The sequence below is a fragment of the Hyaena hyaena genome, unplaced genomic scaffold (genome assembly GCF_003009895.1).
Source record: "Hyaena hyaena isolate Hyena2069 unplaced genomic scaffold, ASM300989v1 scaffold_306, whole genome shotgun sequence".
Taxonomy (NCBI): domain Eukaryota; kingdom Metazoa; phylum Chordata; class Mammalia; order Carnivora; family Hyaenidae; genus Hyaena; species Hyaena hyaena.
In genome coordinates this window covers 532,612-553,200 of record NW_024080935.1, presented here as the reverse complement: position 1 = coordinate 553,200, position 20,589 = coordinate 532,612, and the positions used below count along the sequence as shown (strand labels likewise).

The 20,589-nt window shown below is 57.3% G+C and overlaps 2 protein-coding genes across 3 annotated transcripts in view; one reads left to right on the top strand and one right to left on the bottom strand.

Annotated features, from left to right (window-relative positions):
* The window catches only part of ATP2A1 (ATPase sarcoplasmic/endoplasmic reticulum Ca2+ transporting 1), a 16,321-nt gene extending 7,740 nt beyond the window's left edge, over positions 1–8,581 (top strand). Inside the window, exons 10-22 of the mRNA XM_039247886.1 lie at positions 1,397–1,485; positions 1,755–1,857; positions 2,053–2,184; positions 4,116–4,238; positions 4,368–4,586; positions 5,540–5,875; positions 6,068–6,288; positions 6,397–6,599; positions 6,757–6,842; positions 6,933–7,066; positions 7,186–7,303; positions 7,485–7,602; positions 8,273–8,581. Of these exons, the coding sequence (XP_039103817.1) occupies positions 1,397–1,485; positions 1,755–1,857; positions 2,053–2,184; positions 4,116–4,238; positions 4,368–4,586; positions 5,540–5,875; positions 6,068–6,288; positions 6,397–6,599; positions 6,757–6,842; positions 6,933–7,066; positions 7,186–7,303; positions 7,485–7,602; positions 8,273–8,298 (1,908 nt within the window). The 3' untranslated portion in view covers positions 8,299–8,581. The remainder of the gene's footprint in view (positions 1–1,396; positions 1,486–1,754; positions 1,858–2,052; positions 2,185–4,115; positions 4,239–4,367; positions 4,587–5,539; positions 5,876–6,067; positions 6,289–6,396; positions 6,600–6,756; positions 6,843–6,932; positions 7,067–7,185; positions 7,304–7,484; positions 7,603–8,272) is intronic.
* On the bottom strand, positions 8,538–20,589 carry RABEP2 (rabaptin, RAB GTPase binding effector protein 2). Of its 2 annotated transcripts, XM_039247894.1 has the most exons (13): positions 20,334–20,586; positions 19,656–19,865; positions 16,758–16,915; positions 14,451–14,561; positions 14,017–14,364; positions 13,674–13,769; positions 13,482–13,580; positions 11,482–11,637; positions 10,335–10,512; positions 10,175–10,186; positions 10,035–10,090; positions 9,672–9,788; positions 8,538–9,243 (listed from the first exon to the last, which is right to left on the bottom strand). In XM_039247894.1, exons 1-13 carry the CDS (start codon positions 20,392–20,394, stop codon positions 9,142–9,144), a joined length of 1,704 nt encoding a protein of 567 aa, XP_039103825.1. In that variant the 5' UTR covers positions 20,395–20,586; the 3' UTR covers positions 8,538–9,141. The 2 variants fall into 2 exon arrangements, with proteins under 2 accessions (XP_039103825.1, XP_039103826.1); XM_039247895.1 differs by lacking the exon at positions 8,538–9,243 and having other exon boundaries at positions 9,771–9,788; positions 10,035–10,077; positions 20,334–20,589.

Sequence of the window (20,589 nt, the reverse complement as noted above, 5' to 3'; positions counted from 1 at the left end):
TTTTCTTCTTTTTCTTTTCTTTTCTTTATTTATTTTTGAGAAAGAGAGAGCTCCAGCAGAGGAGGGGCAGAGAGAGAGGGCGGGGGGGGGGGGTAGAGAGAGGGAGAGAAAGAGAATCCCAAGCAGGCTCTGCACTGTCAGTGCTCACAAACCACAAGATCATGACCTGAGCCGAAACAACAATCAGACGCTTAATTGATTGAGCCACCAGGCACCTCCCCCCACCCCAGGCTCTTAATCTTTTCTGTGCCTCAGACTCTTTGGCAGTATGGACCTCTACTCAGTATAATAGTTTAAGTGTAGAAGATAAAATACATAGCATTCTGTTTAAAAAAAAAAAAATGCATTGGGTTACAGGGAAACTGGTGACTGAAATACAGTTACTGAAATTTTAAAAAACAAATTTGTGATATGGTCACACATAGGCTTTGGAACTAATGCATTAAGTAGCAGGCCTAGTAGCGGGTCTAAGTACCACCATTAGTACCGGAGCAGGGGTGAGCAGAAATGCTGTTGTGAGGGCTCTGCAGTAATGTGAGGGCACAGTTTGTGTGATCACACTGGTGACAAGGGCGCAGGTATTGCTAGCATTGATGTGGTCCATTGCCCACATTCATAACTGGACAGAAATGCTCAATGTTAGAAAATAAGAGAGGTCTTTTTTTTTCCCCCCATCAGAGTTCACAGACCTCTTGGCATGGGGGTTGGGGGTTGGGGAGCTCATTCACGGACCCCAGGCAGAGAATCCTGGCTTTAAGCAGACTTCCCTGGGATGGCATATCCAGGAAGAATAAATTGTCGCTCTGCGAATTGTGGGCTGTGCAGTCAGCCGAGGATGGCCGTACCCTTAGCTTCTGTGGGGACACTTGCTTGCTGCCACTTGAAAGCCTTGGAGAAGGCTGGCCGAGAGGGTGAATTCCGCACTGTTTTGCAAACTTACTTGACCACAGAACCGCTTTATCTTGGAACCCTGTCTTAAGCCCCATCCTTCCCCTGCTGGCTGTAGTTCACTCGCCGTCCTCTCTGGGACCTTCCAAAGCACCGGCTTCCTGTCCTATTTCCTAAAGATGAATTGATTGCCCTCATTTGAAAGTCTGGAGCTTTCACAGGAAAATAACCTGACTTTTTGGCTCTTCCTGCAAAACTGGAATATCTCCTGGGTACCTTACTGTGCAAGTCACCTTTTATTAACGTGGCCTGCAGAAACTAGTGACTTGTTTTGAGTACACTAACACTGACCGTGGAGAATGTTGGCAAGGGAGTAGCAGGAGAGGGAGGCAAGTGGCTGGGAGGCTTCTGATAGGCCGCGAGCGTGGCTGTGAGAGGGACAGAGCACTGGCCTTCGGGGATGGTGACAGTTAGACCTCTGTGCCCTTGCCCTTCTCCCTCCCTGTAGATGTTCATTATCGACAAGGTGGATGGAAACCTCTGTGTCCTGAACGAGTTCTCCATCACTGGTTCCACTTACGCTCCGGAAGGAGAGATGTAAGTCCCCCCAAGGTGCTCCCTTCATCTCCTCCCCACCCCGCTAGACACACCCCCCCCCACTTCTCTCCTGAGGCCCCCCTCTAGTTTTGTCTTCCTTCTTGTCTCCTCTTCCTTCCCTGACCTTGTTCTCTCTCCCACCTGACCTCCACGTCAGTCGCCACGTCCCCGACTGTCCCTCGCTGCTTTCCCCACGTTCTCTCTGCATCTCAGTCCCTATTCTTCTCTTCCTGTCTCTTTTCCTTCCTTCCTCCCCTCCCTGCTGCCAGCTTGAAGAATGATAAGCCAGTCCGGTCAGGGCAGTATGATGGGCTGGTGGAGTTGGCCACCATTTGTGCCCTCTGCAATGACTCCGCCTTGGACTTCAATGAGGTAACCCCTCCACTGCTGAGGCAGCCCCCCCGCCCCCTTCCCACTGACTCAGGCCTCCTCAGCAGGCCCCAGGGGAAGGGCGTGCTTTGTCCCGAGTCCTCTCCTGGGGGGAAGGGGGACGGTGGGCACGAGAGGTGGGAGCGAGGGGCCAGGAGCACGGAGCACTTACTTGCCCTTCCTCCTCTGTCTTCTCAGACCAAAGGTGTTTACGAGAAGGTGGGCGAGGCAACCGAGACGGCGCTCACCACCCTGGTGGAGAAGATGAATGTGTTCAACACAGATGTGAGGAACCTCTCAAAGGTGGAGAGGGCCAATGCCTGCAACTCGGTGAGTCTGGGCGCTGCCTCCCACAGGCTCCTTCTTCATCCACCCCGGCTCACGTGGGCCAGGACCCAGGGGACCTCAGGACATGGAGGCCCCCGGTCTAGCCCGCATGGCCTTGTGCCCCACGCTGGGACCCCAGTCAGCACAGGCAGACGGCCTCTCCACAGCTTTTCTTGGCCAGGCTGACTCTGAGTAGGACCTTCCACCACTCTTCCCACCTCTCAGCTGCAGCGTCCCTGGATGGCACTGCCTCCTGCGGGTCCCTGGGTGGAAGGGACGGAGCTGGGCGCGGAAAGCACAAGCCCTCCATCGCGGGGCTTCCCCTTGTCCAGATGAACAAACCCCATTCTGTTCCTAAGATTTGGTGGATTAGTATTTACTCAATGTGCACATCGAGATCCTCCTGTGTATTATGTTGTCAGCATTGCTCATTCCTTTTTTTTAAAAAATGTTTGAGAGAGAAAAATTATTTATTTTGAGAGAAATATCTTTTATATGTTTATTTTTGCATGTGCGTGCAAGTGGGGGAGGGGCAGGGACAGAGGGGGACAGAGCATCTGAAGTGGGCTCCGCACTGACAGCAGCGAGCCTCACACAGGGGCTCAAACTCATGAACCGTGAGATCACGACCTGAGCCAAAGTCGGACACTTAACCGACCAAGCCACCCAAGCGCCCCTGGATCGTTCTTTTTCTCCTGTTTTTTTGTATACATAAAATGTTCACTGCTGCTTTACTTAATATGACAAAAGTATGAAAACCATCTAAATATTAGTAGAGAATGCAGAGAGGATGTGGAAAAGATAATATAAGCATCAGCTTATCATCTATTGATTGTGTCATTCCTGGTTTACTTTGAAGTGTCTATGATGCATCTGGGGAAAAAGGCTCTCATTCACTTTGTAGAGTGCTTATTACAGCGTGCCTGGCCCTACGTCTGCATTGTCCGATAACATGGCTCTAGGAGCGCACGGGTAGTTGTCCTGACTTAAATGAATTAAGATGAAATAAAAGTAAAAACTCAGTTCTTCGGCTGCACTAGCCACATCTTCCATGCCCGATAACCCTGCTCAATGGTGCCATATTGGACGGTTCAGATTACAGAACATTCCCATCATCACGGAAAGTTCTACCAGATAGTGCCATATTGTGCCTTCCTGTTTCTTCAACTGGGCTTTCAACTGGGTGCTGTAAGAAAGTGGCAGCACCCAGCCTTGGAATTCTCTCCAATTGTGCTGTAGGTACCAGACTGAGGTTCAGTCTGAGACTCAGCTTGGGGTCTGCTTTGACCTCCAGGTCATTTTTTTTCCCCTCCAGATCCTTTTTGACTATGGTTTTTATTTATTTATTTATTTATTTATTTTTAAATTTTTTTAAAAATTTTTTTAATGTTTTTTATTTATTTCTAGGAGAGAGAGAGAGAGACAGCGTGAGCAGGGGAGGGTCAGAGAGAGAGGGAGTCACAGACTGAAACAGGCTCCAGGCTCTGAGCTGGCAGTCAGCACAGAGCCCGACGCGGGGCTCGAACCCACGAACCTTGAGATCATGACCTAAGCGAAAGTCGGACGCTTAACCGACTAAGCCACCCAGGCGCCCCTTTTTTTTTTTTTTTTTTTAAATGTTTTATTTATTTCTAGGAGAGAGAGAGAGAGACAGCGTGAGCAGGGGAGGGTCAGAGAGAGAGGGAGTCACAGACTGAAACAGGCTCCAGGCTCTGAGCTGGCAGTCAGCACAGAGCCTGACGCGGGGCTCGAACCCACGAACCTTGAGATCATGACCTAAGCGAAAGTCGGACGCTTAACCGACTAAGCCACCCAGGCGCCCCTTTTTTGACTATGTTTTAAGGGTCTGGGACTCTGCCCTTGTAGCACGACGTCATCGTTCTTATTCCCCCAATTCACGTCCAGCCTCCTCCTGTCTGTCTCCTCTCTCCCAGGTGATCCGCCAGCTAATGAAGAAGGAATTTACCTTGGAGTTCTCCCGAGACAGGAAGTCCATGTCTGTGTATTGCTCCCCAGCCAAATCCAGGGCTGCTGTGGGCAACAAGATGTTTGTCAAGGTCAGAAATCAGAATGTGTCTCAGTCCCCCTCTTCTTCCTAACGCTGAGGCCATCTCCTATCCCTGCCCCCTGTGACTGTGCCCTGGAAGAAAGACAGTAGTTTCTGAAAAACCGTTCTGGTCTCCTAGGGTGCCCCCGAGGGGGTCATCGAGCGCTGTAATTATGTACGAGTTGGCACCACCCGGTTGCCGATGACAGGGCCGGTGAAGGACACGATCTTGTCGGTGATCAAGGAGTGGGGCACCGGCCGGGATACTCTGCGCTGCCTGGCCCTGGCCACACGGGACACCCCCCCGAAGCGAGAGGAGATGGTCCTGGATGACTCTGCCAGGTTCATGGAGTATGAGGTGAGCCAACGGAAGCCTCCCATCACCCCGGAGCCATCTGCCTCACCCCTGCACCGCCCATGTCCTTTCCTACTTCGCCATGGGCCCTATAATCACAGCACAGAACCCAGAATCTGAAAGAAGCTTAGGAATCACCTAGTCCTGTACCACTTTGCTTGTGATCATGGACCTGCGTGAGGAGAGGCGTGGTGCTCGCAGCCAGAACGGAGAGCCACTTGGTTACTGGGCATGCTCGGTTCTGCCGACGTGTTTCCAGAGTGAGATATTCTTTTTTTTTTTTTTTAATTTTTTTAAAAATTTATTTCTAGGAGAGAGAGAGATAGACAGCGTGAACAGGGGAGGGTCAGAGAGAGAGAGGGAGACACAGACTCCGAAACAGTCTCCAGGCTCTGAGCTGGCAGTCAGCACAGAGCCTGACGCGGGGCTCGAACCCACGAAGCGCGAGATCATGACCTAAGCGAAAGTCGGACGCTTAACCGACTAAGCCACCCAGGCGCCCCCAGAGTGAGATATTCTTGATTCGAGAAGCAGGGTGTAGACCTGAATTCTGGCGCAAGCGCCTCATGTTGCAGGGAACTGGCTCTCTGAATAGCACCAGAGGTCACTCCCTTCGTTTTCTAGATGGGACCCATTGGCCCGGCAGGTAGCGCGAACTTGCTCAAAGCTGTAGACCAAGTGAGGGGCCCTGCTGAAAGCAGAAGCCACTGTCCTCTCAGCAAGAGCTCCTTCCCTGAAATGCACATGATCTGCCACTGACGATAGGCCTGGCAGCGTGTGTACATGTGTGAACAGGGAGCGTTCCCTGCCCCTCAGCCTCTGAGGCCCGTCCCCCCCCCCCCAAGATTTACACACCAAGCCCAGAGTCAGCGTTCTCCCCATGTCCCCCTGAGCTTCCTCCCTGACTCATTTCCCGAGCCTTTCCCTGACCCTGCCGCTCTCCGCCGCCTCCCCAGACGGACCTAACGTTTGTGGGTGTGGTGGGTATGCTGGACCCACCCCGCAAGGAGGTCACGGGCTCGATTCAGCTGTGCCGGGATGCCGGAATCAGAGTCATCATGATCACCGGGGACAACAAGGGCACAGCCATCGCCATCTGCCGGCGAATCGGCATCTTTGGGGAGAACGAGGAGGTGGCCGGCCGAGCCTACACCGGCCGGGAGTTTGACGACCTGCCCCTGGCAGAGCAGCGGGAGGCGTGCCGTCGCGCCTGCTGCTTCGCCCGGGTGGAGCCCTCCCATAAGTCGAAGATCGTGGAGTATCTGCAGTCCTTCGATGAGATCACGGCCATGGTGAGGGGGCGGCGGGGCTGCACGGCAGAGCACACGCACAGGGGCGAGGGCCGGTCTGCACAGAGTCCCCAAGATGATGGTCTCAGGAGCCAGAGGTCCCGGGGGGACTAACGGGGGGGGGTGGCAATATGCACAGGGGGAGGATCAATCCCAGAGGAGGGTTCACGTCCCACCTTCTCTGTGTCGCCTCAGACAGGGGATGGTGTCAACGATGCCCCCGCCCTGAAGAAGGCCGAGATCGGCATTGCCATGGGCTCTGGCACCGCGGTGGCCAAGACTGCCTCCGAGATGGTGCTGGCTGACGACAACTTCTCCACCATCGTGTCCGCGGTGGAGGAGGGCCGCGCCATCTACAACAACATGAAGCAGTTCATCCGCTACCTCATCTCCTCCAACGTGGGCGAGGTGGTCTGGTGAGCAGCCAGGGAGGGCGCCCAGGGGGAGCCCAGGGCTGGGTGGAGGTCAGGGGGTGACCACAGGCACGGAGGCAGGACGGACGTGTGACTGCCTCCTTCTGGCAGCATCTTCCTGACCGCCGCCTTGGGACTGCCTGAGGCCCTGATCCCCGTGCAGCTCCTGTGGGTGAACTTGGTGACTGACGGGCTCCCGGCCACAGCCCTGGGCTTTAATCCGCCGGACCTGGACATCATGGACCGGCCTCCCCGGAGCCCCAAGGAGCCCCTCATCAGTGGCTGGCTCTTCTTCCGCTACATGGCAATTGGGGGTGAGCAGGATGGGACCCCGCAATCCTCCCCAGCCCTTGGGACCAGCCCCCTCTCTGGGACACCTGCTCCCTGATGCAGCCACCCCTGGGGACCCTCTTCCTTAACTAGCTGTTCATGGCTGGGAGCCCTCTTGACACCTCCCATCTCCCATCACAGGCTACGTGGGTGCAGCTACCGTGGGAGCGGCTGCCTGGTGGTTCCTGTATGCAGAGGACGGGCCTCATGTCACTTACAGCCAGCTGGTAGGGAGGAGGGAGGAGGGAGGAAGGTGAGGAGCAAGAGGGTGGCATGGAGACTTCTGTGGGATCCCAGCTCCTCATTACCCCCCACAGACTCACTTCATGCAGTGCAATGAGGAAAACCCTGACTTTGAGGGCGTGGACTGCGAGGTCTTTGAAGCCCCTGAGCCCATGACCATGGCCTTGTCCGTGCTGGTTACCATTGAAATGTGCAACGCTCTCAACAGGTGGGCCCTGCCCCTGCCACCTTCTGGGAGTCGCCTTGTCCTCCCTTCCCTCTCTCTGCTCACCCCTGCTTTCTTCTGCCGTCCCCCACCCTGACCTCCCCCCGGCCTCCCCCTCACAGCCTGTCAGAGAACCAGTCTCTCCTGCGGATGCCGCCCTGGGTGAACATCTGGCTGCTGGGTTCCATCTGCCTGTCCATGTCCCTGCACTTCCTCATCCTCTACGTCGACCCTCTGCCGGTGAGCCTCTTCCGGGCCGATCCGCCTTTCTCCACCCTCGGGGAGACTTTGCAGGCCGTGGCCCTGCCAGAGGAGGGAGTCAGGCCGGGCAGTTCCCCTCCAGGCTCCTGGCCATCCCTTCCCGAGAGGGACACTGGTCCTCACCACCTCCGCCTGTTTCCCCCCCCCCCGCCCCCCCCAGATGATCTTCAAGCTCCGGGCCCTGGACCTTACCCACTGGCTCATGGTCCTCAAGATCTCATTTCCAGTCATTGGGCTCGATGAGATCCTCAAGTTCATTGCTCGGAACTACCTAGAGGGTAAGCCGTGCCACCCGCCTCTGGGCACTGTTTGTCCCTGGCCCCACAAAGCCCCTCCCTCTGCGCTGCGACAGCGCCTGCCCCCCGCTTCCTTTTCAGCTGGGTCCTCTGGCCCCTGCCCTGGGCCTCCGCCCCCCTGCACCTGTGCAGGCGCCCGCAGCCTCCTTAGCCCTCTTGACCCTCCACGCCCGCCCCGGCCCCCCCGTAACTCTGTCTCTCTGTCCTCTCTGGCCATAGGATAACCCGTTTCCCCCTCCTCCATCTCTTTGAACCGTGTCACAGGTATCGCCTCCCTGTCGCCCTCGCCCCCAGCTGCTGTGCCCTCTGCGCGTCCCCCTGTCCCCCTCGGTGGCTCCTGAGGCCACTTGCGCTCGCTGCTCCACCCGGAGCCCTTGCTGCCACTGCCGCTGCCACGCTTCTCAGCGGCGCGGGCTGCTGCCCTCACCACGAGGGGGCGCTGCCCCGCCTGGGGCAGCACCGCGCGTGCTGGGCTGCGCTGTGCGGGGCGCTGAGCTGTCTGCTGCAGGGGCTACAGTGCTAGGGGGGAGTGGGGTCACAGGTGAGTCCAGGGGGCTGGGGTGACCCTCCAGGTGAGTGTGCCGGGGGCTGGGGGGACAGAGAGCCCGCTCCTCTCCTGCCCTCTGCCTCATCCTTCCCTTTCTCCTTCCAGATCCAGAAGATGAAAGAAGGAAGTAACCAGTCCTTTTTGCCCCTTCTTCCCCACCCTGATAGCGATGCATCTTCAGGCCGAGCTGTGGCACACACTCCCATGTCCCCTCCACGTCCCTCCCCCCAACCCCCAACCTCTTTCTGTTTATAAACACCACGGTCCCTTTCACTTTTCCAGCCCCCTCAACAGCCCACCTTCCCTCGTGTTCCTGGAAAACCTCCCCCACCCCCAACCCCATGGGGCTTGCAGGGACAAGGCGACGGACTGAGCTGAGCTGCTTATTTATTGAAAATAAATGACAGAAAAGTCTGGCCTTGCCTCTGTGCACATCTCAGGGCCTGGGTTGGGCCCCTGGGGACAAGCATCTTAGTGTCATGCAGTCCAGAGAGCAGCTGCCTGTCCCGGGGGGCACGGGTGGAGGGCCCCACTGCCATGCGCCGGAGGGCCCCACTGCCATGCGCCAGAGGCCCCCAGCGCCCGCTCACAGCACGACTGCGCATCAGGGAAGGGACGGTGCTGTAACAGGCACGGCTGTTAGTCTGGCTCGGGCGGCAGGGGGTGGGGGAGGGGCAGCGGCAGGAGGGCCAGGACCCAGGAGGCAGCATGGCAGCCAGAAAGCCGCAGGGCCAAGCCTGCACCTTTGGTTCCCGAAGCAGGGCTGGGACTCCCACCCAGGTGTCGTCCTTGGGAGCAGGAGGCCAGCCCCCCCTGAGAGGAGGCGCTAGAGGGACAGGGAAGCGGTGGCACTGTCACCTCGACCCCAGGCTTGGAGAGGATGAAGACACTATCCCGAGATGTTCAGAGCCCAGGCTTCTTGGTTCAGGAGTGGGGAGAGGCGGTTTCCCCCAGGCTGGGTGGGGTCTAGCCCCTCAGGTGTCCTTGATGTCCCTGATGTCCCTGAGGGGCGCCTCGTCCATGATGCTGCGCACCTGCTCCAGACTTTCCGCCTGGCGGATCCGTTCTAGGCGCACCTGTGGGGTCCAGCGAGGGATGAAGGGGGTGCTCAGTGGCGAGACGTAGCCCCCATCCCCATCTGCCAGCCCCCAAAGGGGCAAGGGCCTGGGACCAGTATACCTAGGGGACCCCGCCCTCCCCAACCCACAGTGAAACTGGGTCCAAGGGAAGAAGTCGGTCCTAAGAGGGTGGCCTACGGCAGTGCAGGCTGGGTAGGCGGGGCGGACGTAATGCACGTCGCATGCCAGGCTCTGGGCCAAGGACGCCATGTGTCCAAAGATGGACGCCAGGGCCTTCGATCTCTTTTGAGTGATCGCTCAGAGGAAAGGAGGGCGCCAATCTAACAAGGCGGAAGGGAACTCCCCTCATTGGAAAGCTGTCCTTGTAGGACCTAGGACAAGCCACCTGGATCATGCCAGCCTGATGGGAGGGGGTCACGCCATACCTGCAGGGCCTGGGACAGCCGCACAAAGTCTCTCTGCACCTGTTCACTGGTCTCCAGCTCAGCCTGCAGCCGCAGCACCTTGGCCCTCTGTTCTGAGAGGAGGTCTGTGAGCTGGGCCTAGGGCGACAGGATGCAGAGCTGGGGCTGGCGTGTGGCCAAAGAAACAAGATGTCTGGACAGGGGTGCCCCTTCCACGCCATCCCGGACTCTAGCCTCTTCTGGGAGGCCGGAGCCCGGTGGCTGCCTCGGGACTCCCTGCCACCTGGCCTAAAGGCGACAGAAAGGGCAGGAGAGGCCGGCGGGGGTCTCCACGCTGCCGCCCCTCCCGCCATCATGCAGTCTGGCCCGGGAGTCCAGCCTCACCTTGCTCTGTTCCTGCTGGATCCGCTCCATCTCCGTCCTCAGGCTGCACAGGGAGGCTGGGAAGTCAGGCAGGGGCCAGACGTCAGGCCCGCACCCTCCCTCCGCCCTCCCCACCCGGCCGGGCTCCGGCCCATACTCACCCTCTAACACCTCTGTGTGGAAAAGAAGAAAAGAGAGGTCAAGGCTTGTTCTGACGCTGTCTCCTCTCTCTCCCCTCCGGGTGCCCGGGTGCTCCCCTGGGGGGTGGTCAGTGCCCCTTGGGGGGGCAAGGCTGGGGCGGCTCCCCTCCTCGGCCCTCACCTGTCTCCTCCCGCTGCACCCTCAGCTGCCCCTCCAGGCTGGCCCTGGCCGCAGTCTCCTCCTCCAGCGCCTCCCGGAGCGTCACAATCTCAATCCGGAGGCGCTCAGCCTCGTGCTCCCGGGCCTGCTGCTGGGCCCGCGCCTCCTGCCGCGTGCGACGCACCAGCTGCTGCAGCTCCTGCCAGGGGAGGCTGGTCACCCGCCGGGTGGGCAGGAGGCCGCAGGGGCCACCAGCCGGATGGGGACAGGGGCCGGTGGGGGGGGGGGAGGGGACAAAGGAGCGGAGGGAGGGAACTTAAACGGGGAAATGACCCCCGTGGCCGGTCACAAGAAGAGTGGATGAACAGAGCCGGCAGTGACCACCTTACAGCGGCCGCACCACCAGGGCTGGAGGACCCTCAGGCACAGCGCTGAGTGAAAGTTCCCGCACATCACTTAGAGCAGGACCCCCTGCTTGTCACGCTCAGAACACAAAAGTCAGCGCTGCGCTATTTAGACGGCCGCCTACAAATAACGGCAATCACGGTACCAAAAAGAGCAAGCGAACGACAAAGGTCAGGACGGCAGAAACAGAACCAAGGGGCATGGGGCGCACGGAAGGAGACCGAGGCTGTAGTCTCAGCGCAGGCAAAGGTTCCGGTGACCTTCAGGTTTCTAATGAACTCGGTCCACAAGTGCCACGCACCGGTCAACGATGGCAGCTCGTTATAAACCGAGATGACGAGGAACTCAACTTTGTGGATCTCACTTAAAAATAACAAACTGGCCAGGGGCGCCTGGGTGGCTTAGTCGGTTAAGCGTCCGACTTTCGCTCGGGTCATGATCTCGCGGTTCGTGGGTTCGAGCCCCGCGTCGGGCTCTGTGCTGACTGCCAGCTCAGAGCCTGGAGCCTGTTTCAGAGTCTGTCACTCCCTCTCTCTCTGACCCTCCCCTGTTCACACTGTCTCTCTCACTCTCCTAGAAATAAATAAAACATTAAAAAAAATTAAAAAAAAAAAAAAACTGGCCAAATTACTGCTTCCTTTGCGTCAAGCACTCGGCAGACTCATTTTCTCTTGACACCAAGGCTGGGAAGGGGGTACCGGGGCAATGCTCTGCCATGCCTGGAGGCCAAGGGCCAGCAGGGCGGCCCCCACGCTCCCCTTACCGGCACCAAGCTGGGCAGTGATTCCTCCTGAGCTTCATCCTGCTCCAGGCCCCGGAGGGCTGAAGACGGTGGCTGCTCGGCCCGGAGTCCTTGGTTTTCCTCAGTCAGCCGCTTCACCTCGTGGCTTAGGCACTTGTGTGACGTGGCCAGCTCTGCCTGGGGATGGACAGTTAGTAGGAGGGGATGAGGGAGACAGGGTGCCTGTCGCCAGAGCCCATGAAGCCCAACCCTGACCCCTTCCCCGACAGCCTCCTCTGCTGAGAAATGAAGAAGCACCCTTGATTAGTCCCTTTGACCCCCCCCCAAGCACTTTATACACTCTGCTTTTAATTTTCTTTAAAGTCTGATTTATTTATTTTGAGAGAGAGAGAGCGTGAACGGGAAGGGGCAGAGAGAGAAAGAGAGACAGGCAGACAGAATCCCAAGCAGGTTCCACGCTGTCAGCGCAGAGCCCACCGGAGGGGGCTCGAACTCACACACCATGAGATCATGACCTGAGCCAAAATCAGGAGTTAGATGCTCAACCGACTGGGCCACCCAGGCGCCTCCTCTATACTCTCCCCTTGATGGCTTGGAGGTCACAAGTGGCAGGCCACCTCGAGTGTTTTATTTGGTCCATACTTTTTCTTTGTTTTTAAGCTTAATTCAGTTGCCAACTTTGGGGGCGCCTGGGCGGCTCAGCCGGTTAAGTGTCTGATTTCGGCTCAGGTTAGGATCTTGCGACTCACGGGTTTGAGCCCTATGTCGGGATCTGTGCTGACAGCTTGGAGCCTGGAGCCTGCTTCGTATTCTGTCTCCCTCTCTCTCTGCCCTTTCCCCACTTGCACTCTTTCTCTCTCTCAAAAATAAACATTTTAAAAAATTCTTAAAAACTGAGGCGCCTGGGTGGCTTAGTCGCTTAAGTGTCGGACTTTTGCTTAGGTCATGACCTCGCGGTTCGTGGGTTCAAGTCCCACGTCGGGCTCTGTGCTGACTGCCAGCTCAGAGCCTGGAGCCTATTTCAGAGTCTGTATCTCCCTCTCTCTCTGACCCTCCCCTGCTCATGCTGTCTCTCTCTCTCTCTCCTAGAAATAAATTTAAAAAAAGTTCCTAACTCTTTGATCAGGCAGAGAAATCATTACGCAGATGAAGGATACGGTGTTTCATTTTTGTTCCCTAAAAATGAGTATTTACCAGGTTACCAAGAAAACGCATAAGGCAACAACAAGTAAAGTACAACAAATAAGCAAACAGAAATGTGCAGTTGGGTTCAGCTAAATGACATCTAGCCATAGGCACACCGACTGGGACAGCGTCCAGATCTGGAATCGATTNCCTGGAGCCTATTTCAGAGTCTGTATCTCCCTCTCTCTCTGACCCTCCCCTGCTCATGCTGTCTCTCTCTCTCTCTCCTAGAAATAAATAAAAATATTAAAAAAAAAAAATTCTTAACAACTAGTTGCCAACTTTAAAAGCTAGGAGACAACACAGGTTTTGGGCTTCTCTTGACAAATCAGAAAACTTGGCAGCATCGAGGCTGGATTTCCATGTGACTCCGGTCACAGGGCCCAGGGCCAGCAGAGCCCCTTGCGGGCCTTTGGGCTTGCCCCACCGCGCCTTCCCGTCTACACTCCCATCTACATTTGGCCCAAGTGAATCATGTACATTTCCCTGTCTGGACTTGAGGACTGTCTGGTTCTGCAAGCCTTGCTTTTAAGCCTCACGACAGCGCAAGCTACGTCCCACTGTCTCCATTTCAAGGAGACGAGGCCGAGGCTCCGAGCTTGTGGGATCAGCTCGGGATCACAGAGCCGGCGCGTGGTGGGCCCGGTGTGAATGCAGAACCCATGCTCTGACCACAGTGCCCGGTGCCCTGGAGACCTTCCATGCTCCCGACACCACCTCCAGGGCGCAGCCTGAGCAGCTGGAGGCAGGGGCGGGGGGTGGGGGGGCAGGACAGGTGTCTGGACCTTTCTGCGTGTTCCTCTGGCCCATCCCTGTGTCCGGCCCCCAGCCCTCACCATCTGCAGCTGAACCCGCTCCTGGGCCTGGCTCACTGTCCCCTGCAGGGTCCGTAGCAGCTGCTCCGAGTTCTGGACCTGGGCCAGGAGCACTTGCATCTGTGGGTGGAAGGAGGTGAGGCTGAGGTCAGGGTCAGGAGGCAGGCGGCCGCCACCGGGGGCCCTGCGGGGCTGTGGCAGGGCGGGACCCACCTGCTTGGCGCAGTCCTCGTTGCTTCGCCTCAGACCCTCCTGCAGCTCGTCCCGCTCGCGGCTGATGCTCTCCAGGTCCTTCTGCAGCTGCCGTCCCTGCCGCGGAGGCCGGCCTCAGTCTCAGCCTCGGAGGGGAGGCCTGCCCTCCTCACCGGGCCCCTCGGGCCTGCCTTCTACATCTCAGGGGTCAGGGGGTGGCGTCTCTCCACTGGTCGCCCTGCCTCTGTTCCCCGAGGCCCAGTTCTACCTCCGGGGGTGGACACAGGGGGTGCCCAGGGAGCACCTGGGGCAAGGGGGAGGCGGATAGAGCATGCGGGAAGGCCACTCGGCCCCCTCCACTCACCTCGATTTGCAGCTGCTCCCACTGGTTGTCCGGGACAAGCTGGTAACCGGGAGGGGGCAGGTAGATGCCCTCGGGGACCAGGGTGCCCGTGGACACCAGGGAGGCTGTCTCCTCCTGCTCCGGGCTCAGGCCCTGGCGGCTGCGGGGCAGGGACGTGCTGCCGGCCCCGCCACCGAGGGAGAAGGAAGAGATGGAGGCACTGTCGTCACAGTTGTGGGCGAAGGCTTCGGCCGCCGCTCCCCCGTCTCCACTCAGCTCCTCGAGAGGCTCCAGCGGGGGCGACGGGTCCCGGGACAAGGGCAGCAACTCCGCGGAGCCGTGTAAGGAAGGGGGATGCCGGGGCCGCCTCTAGGGGAAGGGGCAGGGAAGAGGCTGGGGGGCCAGGGTCCTGTGGCGCCCCCTCTTCCCGCAGCACCCCCCGGGCGCGCCCTCACCTGGATCTCTTGAATCAGCTCCTCTGCCCTGAGCAGTTTCGCCTTCAGCTCCTCGATCTCCTGCTCCATGGGCAGCACGATCTCCCGAAGCTTCTCCGAGTCCTCGTGGGCCTGGAGGAAGAGGGTTGGGCAGCAGCAGGCCTCTCCTGACTACCGGACCCCGAGGGTCTCTTCTGAGCCTCCTCTCCAAGTACGTCGGCCCTACTAACCCTCCCAAGAAGGTGCTGTGCATCTCCATTTTATTTAAAAAAAAAAAAATTTTTTTTAATATTTTTATTTATTTCTAGGAGAGAGAGAGAGACGGTGTGAACAGAGAAGGGTCAGAGAGAGAGGGAATCACAGACTGAAACAGGCTCCAGGCTCTGAGCTGGCAGTCAGCACAGAGCCCGATGCGGGGCTCGAACCCACGAACCGCGAGATCATGACCTAAGCGAAAGTCGGACGCTTAACTGACTAAGCCACCCAGGCGCCCCATGTGCATCCCCATTTTAAAGATAAAAACACAGAGGCTCCGAGAGCTCACGCGACTTGCCCAGGTCACACAGCAGGTAAAGAAGCCAAAGTCACGACTATCTTCCTGGTACCTGTTCGCTAGTCATTCTTTCCTTCCCCAGCGTCCATTTTTAGTTGTTTCTTTTATCACAGGAGCATGTATTTGTAGTTGGGCACATGCCCTAAATTCTGCAACCCCATCTGCATTTCTCTGCTTCTCCGTAACTAAGCACGGCCACTCAGCAGAGAGGGAAATGCAAACTTCCAGGGCAACTCCCTAAAAGGGAGAGGGCGTGCTTTTCTTTACTCCTCCCCCTCCTCCTTGATGGTTAGAATGGGGACATGGCGGCTGGGACTCCAGGTCATCTTGGACCATGAGGCAATAAACTACCTACAGCAAGACAGTGACTGAAGAGGAACCTGGGTTCCTGGTGACTTGTCAACCTGTCATCAGTCCTGGAATGTCTACCTGTGCACTCTAAAACAAATAAATTTCTATCTTATTTAAGCCACTGCTGATTTGGGTTTTCAAATTTCATCCTAACTCGTATGTCCTTTACTCCCATCACCCTCACGTTGCTAGCAATTCCTTTTTGGTCTGTTTTCGGCTCTGGGAGCCTCCTGAACCTTTACAGCCAGTGCAATGGCCTCCGGCCACCCCGGCTGAAGGTCACGCAGGCTCCTCTAGCCAAGGACAGCCAAACCTGAACCACTCACAATGACATTTCTCCTCCTATGGGCGTCAGTTAGGTCCCCTACCCAGCTGTCCAGGATTGAAATCTGCCAGTCGCCCATCGTCTTCCAATCTGTGCCCTTTCTACCTCTTGACTCACTCAAAATCCCGTCTCAAGCAAACTCAGCCTAACCCTCCAAATCTCTTATGTGAACAGTTGCAGCGGCCGAGGAAGCCTGCGTGGCCCAAACGAAGCACCTCGGTCCCATCTGAAGTCTTGCAGTACCTGCTCTGCGGATGCCCGTGCACTGGGTGGATGACGGCAGGATGAGGGAGGTGGGCTGGGGCTGAACCGCCGGCCTCTAGGCCCGCCAAGCTTCTGCTCACTGCCGCACCAGACCTCTACCCTGCAGAGCCCTCTCCCCCACCGCCCTGTGTAACTGCTCCTGAGCAACATGCACCCACAAGCAGCAGCCTCTGGGGCGGCCGTGGGTCACAAGCCTCCTTTCTTGGACCCAGGCCGGTTACTACATCTTCCCGAGCCACAGTTTCCCGGTGCCTGAAATGAGGTAACAATGTGAATTTGCTTTGAAAGACTGGCACATCAGTTTCCTACCATTGTTAATGACACCAGTAATGGGGGTGGGGGGGCACGGGATATGCCATAAAGAACAAAAACCATACTGCCTAGACAAAAATTTTAGAACCAGATTGCCTAGATTTAAAAATTCCTACTCTGCCCTTTTAGGCACACAACCTGGGGAGATTCACTGAACTCCTCCAAACCTCACCTTACTCATCTGTGAAATGGGTCTAATTAATGGACCTCTCTTTCAGGGGAAAGATGGGGTCTGGCGAGCAGTGATCATAGTGCCTTGTGTACAAAAACTGTCCTGAAACCTTAGCCGCCTTCCCCCTACACGATCTCCTTCATCTTGGAAGGAACCAAACCTAGCCAACCTTCCAGGAAGTGGCAGGCCCAGGACCTTGCCAAGTACGGAGTCAGTAGTATATGCCATGCCCAGAATCCTGACTGGGTGCCCTGCTCCCCAACGATCTGCCCAACAATCTCTTTGCCCCATGGCCACCTTGACTGCCTCAACATCCTTCCAAATCCTGCGGTCGGGGGAGGTCACCCCAACCTTTTCCATCTGCTTCTCCAAGGAGTCCAGGGGGTGAGCCCGGGATAGCAGCTGCTTCAGGCGTCCCAGCTCCCGCTCCTTCTCCTCACAGTCCTGCTGCTGCTGCTGCCGCTCCTGCTTCAGAGAAGTGATCTGGGCTTCATAGCTGCTGATGGAGTCTGGAGAGGCAGGAAGGGCAGCGGAGAGGGCGGGTCAGCACGCTGGGCCTCCCTGTGGGTGAGGAGGGGGCACACTCTCACCGCCGCACCCTGTGAGGCAATTCACCAGAGCAATGGAGACTGTGGGCTCAGTGGACAGATGGCCCCGGGGCCATCAGCCTCTGCGTCCGCGTCCTCTGCTGCAAAATGGGGATGCTGACGATTACCCCACTGGGTTGTTATCAAATGAGATGACATCTGGAAGGTGCTCAGCCCTCCTCCTGGTGCCTAATAAATGCTGAAGACATAATATCTATTCCTGTTAATAAGTACCAATAACAATCAGTCTCCAATGGTAGTAGAACATTTTTGCTCTGGACCAGACTCTGCGCTGGGCTCCAGAACCAGAGAAATGAATCAATCACAAATCCAGACACTGGAAGCCCACATTCCGATGGGGAAGGCAGCTGCGGAAATAGTGACCAAGCAGCAGAAGAACATCCCCACGAGGCCCATTCCCGGGCCTGCGGACCCTAGAGAGGGGAGCATTTCACTCCGCCTGCCTGGCCACAGGAGGACACCAGCAGGGGGCAGAGAGAAGAACATGTTAAGTCCCAGCACCAGTACAAGCAGGGGCTCAGAGGCGGGAAAGTAGATGGTGTATTGGGGGCACAGTGGGCATGCCGCAAGAGCTGGTGTGAAGGCCCCCCTGGAAAGGTGCTGGAAAGAGGGGGGGCATGGTGGCAGGGGATGGCTCTTGAGACCGTGCATGCCATGCCAAGGAGTTTGGATTTATCCTACAGGTCAGTGGGAAGTGGAGGTGATGCTGGGAGGAATAGGGCCACTTCTTTTTCTTTCTAATGTTTATTTATTTTCGAGAGACAGAGTGTCAGCGGGGGAGGAGCAGAGAGAGAGAGGGAGACACAGAATCCAAAGCAGGCTCCAGGCTCCAAGCTGTCAACACAGAGCCTGACACGGGGTTTAAACCCACAAATCATGAGATTCTGACCTGAGCCGAAGTCGGACGCCCAACCGACTGAGCCACCCAGAGGCCCTGGAAGTTTGTTTTATTTTTTTAAATGTTTTTTATTTATTTCTAGGAGAGAGAGAGAGAGAGAGACAGCGTGAGCAGGGGAGGTTCGGAGAGAGAGGGAGTCACAGACTGAAACAGGCTCCAGGCTCTGAGCTGGCAGTCAGCACAGAGCCCGACGTGGGGCTCGAACCCACGAACCGTGAGATCATGCCCTAAGCGAAAGTCGGACGCTTAACCGACTAAGCCACCCAGGCGCCCCATGCACCTAGCTTTTTTTACACATATCATGGTGTATGTGAGCTATCCATGTTACACGCAAATAAATACGGTCATTAAAAAATTTTTTTAAATAATTTTTAAAGGGCTAAACTCCAACATTTTATTTATCCATTCCCCCCATTCCATTCCTGGACTCACAGGTTATTTTCANACAGGCTCCAGGCTCTGAGCTGGCAGTCAGCACAGAGCCCGACGTGGGGCTTGAACCCACGAACCGCGAGATCATGACCTAAGTGAAAGTCGGACGGTTAACCAACTAAGCCACCCAGGCGCCCCCCTGGAAGTTTGTTTTAAAATAAACGTATGCATGGTGCCTGGGTGGCTCAATCGGTTAAGCATCCGATTCCTGATTTCGCCTCTCAGGTTATGATCTCACATTTCGTGAATTCAAGCCCGTTTCATGAATTCAAACCCCTTGCTGAGCTCTGCACTGACAGTGCAGAGCCTGCTTGCAATCCTCTCTCTCCCTCTCCCTCTCTCTGTCCTTCCCCTGCTTGTGCGCTCTCTCTCTCTCAAAAAATTAACAAATAAACATAAAATAAATAAATATACGCAAGTTTTTATAAAACGGGTCTATCTGGAGAACAAATACGAAGTAGGTGACAGGATCGGTGGTGTGAGGAGACAACCATGGAGCACCGGTGGTTATGTGGATGCTTGAAATGCGGGAAAATACAGCCCCAGAGAAGTCTGGAGCCAGCAGTGGTAGTTAGGAAAGGAAATGACATGGTGAGATGGGAAGTTTAGGAAGTTTACTCTGGAAGCCAATGTCAAGGCCAGACTACAGAGTCAGACCTGTGAGAAGGCTGGGGCACCACCCCAGGGTGGACTGTCAAGAGCTTCACTCTAGCAGGGGCCACAGAGGCAGCGGGGTGAGACAGGGCTGGAAGCTATTTTGTAGGCTCTGGACTCAGACTAGAGGAGAAGGGGGGAAACAAGAACAGAGGCTGGGGGGATCTGGGGCCCGGTGAGCCGGTGCATCTCAAGTACAGAGAATGGAGGGGAGGGAGGGAAGTCCGAACATGTGTGAGGCAGTGCAAACGTAGGGGTGCCTGCGGAAGTAAGGAAACCAGTGTTAGACTCGCAGAGAATGGCCCCAGAGCGGAGCCCAAAGCCCAGAGGCTTACATGAGGCTGGTTCCAGGAACTGAAAAGTTGCTCATCTTCAGGGTTGATCAGTCATCGGTGATGGACGAGAAATGACACCAGGCAAGGGGACGCGTAGAAGCGCGGAGGTAAACTTAGTGGAACTCAAAGAGCCGCTTCTAGCGCTGGCAGGACCTCTATGCAAATTTTGGGGCCACCCTTCCTCTGGGCCCTTAGGCCTGCCTTGTGCTAGGCAGCCCTGCGAACCTACCCCACAGCTTATCTGTGACCCCTGACCCCTTTCTTCTCATGCATTTCCCTCTTAGGGGACCGTCAGGGAGTCTGGGAAGAGTCCCTGCCTCACCTTTCAGGATGGCCTGCAGAGAAGCCACCTCCTCTTGGCATTGCCGCCGCACTGCAGCCACAGCCTCGGCCTTCGTGCTCTCGCTCACCTCCGCCACAGCCTTCATGGTCTCCATTTCCGCCAGGGCGCCTGCCAGCTCAGCCCGAAGTCGGCCAAGCTCCTCTGACTCGGCCTCAACCTTCGCCCCCTCCTGGGGCTGGGGGTCCAGCGCTGTGAAGGACAGGGATCAGCTTCTTTCCCCATAGCTCCAGCGTTCCCCATACCCCGGACTACCGAATCTGCGAGTCCTGCAACCTAGTACTGCTACCGCGATCCTCGCACCTTCGCCTGGCCCCGCCCCGCTCCTGGCCCCGCCTCTCCCCCGCCTCCTTCTCACCTTGTTGTGCCATGTGCTCCTTGGAGCCCCGCCTTTCCCCCCGCCCTCTCTTTTCCCAGGCTAGACCCCTCCCTTCCAATGGCCCCGCCCCTCCCCTCACTGGGTCCCACCTTTCACCTGCCACTGGCCGCCAGACCACGCCCCCTCCTCCGGTGGGTCGCGGGCCCCGCCCCCTCTCTCCTGGCGGCGTGGCCCCGCCCCTTTCTCCAATCTCCCCTCACCACCCCCACTCCCCCGGCTCCGAGCTCGGCCACGCCTCTGGTTCCACCGCCCCTCGCGTGCACGGACGCGCCCTCACGTACCAGTCCCCGGCCGCCGTCGCCGGCCATCCTCGCCCGCGACCGCCGGCGCAGCTGCCGCCATCGCCTCCACGCAAACGGCGGGTTCCAGCACTCCCTGGTGACGGCGCTCACCCCTTCCGGGTCCCCTCGGCTGTTTCCGGATCCGCTCGGCTGTTTCCGGATCGGCCCCGGGCTCGAGGCCCAGGCCGGAGCTGGGGGCCGATTGCCGAGCCTGGGCCGAAGATTTCCGAGTCCGAGCTCGGCCGCGGCTCCAGGC

Coding starts and splice junctions, on each gene's coding strand:
- RABEP2 (XM_039247894.1), bottom strand. CDS start 20,394: ATGGCGGCAGCTGCGCCGGCGGTCGCGGGCGAGGATGGCCGGCGACGG. Junction 16,916..19,655: donor TCTGCAGGCCATCCTGAAAG/GTGAGGCAGGGA, acceptor CTGCCTCTCCAG/ACTCCATCAGCAGCTATGAA. Junction 9,244..9,671: donor GGCTGTCCCAGGCCCTGCAG/GTATGGCGTGAC, acceptor TGGACCCCACAG/GTGCGCCTAGAACGGATCCG.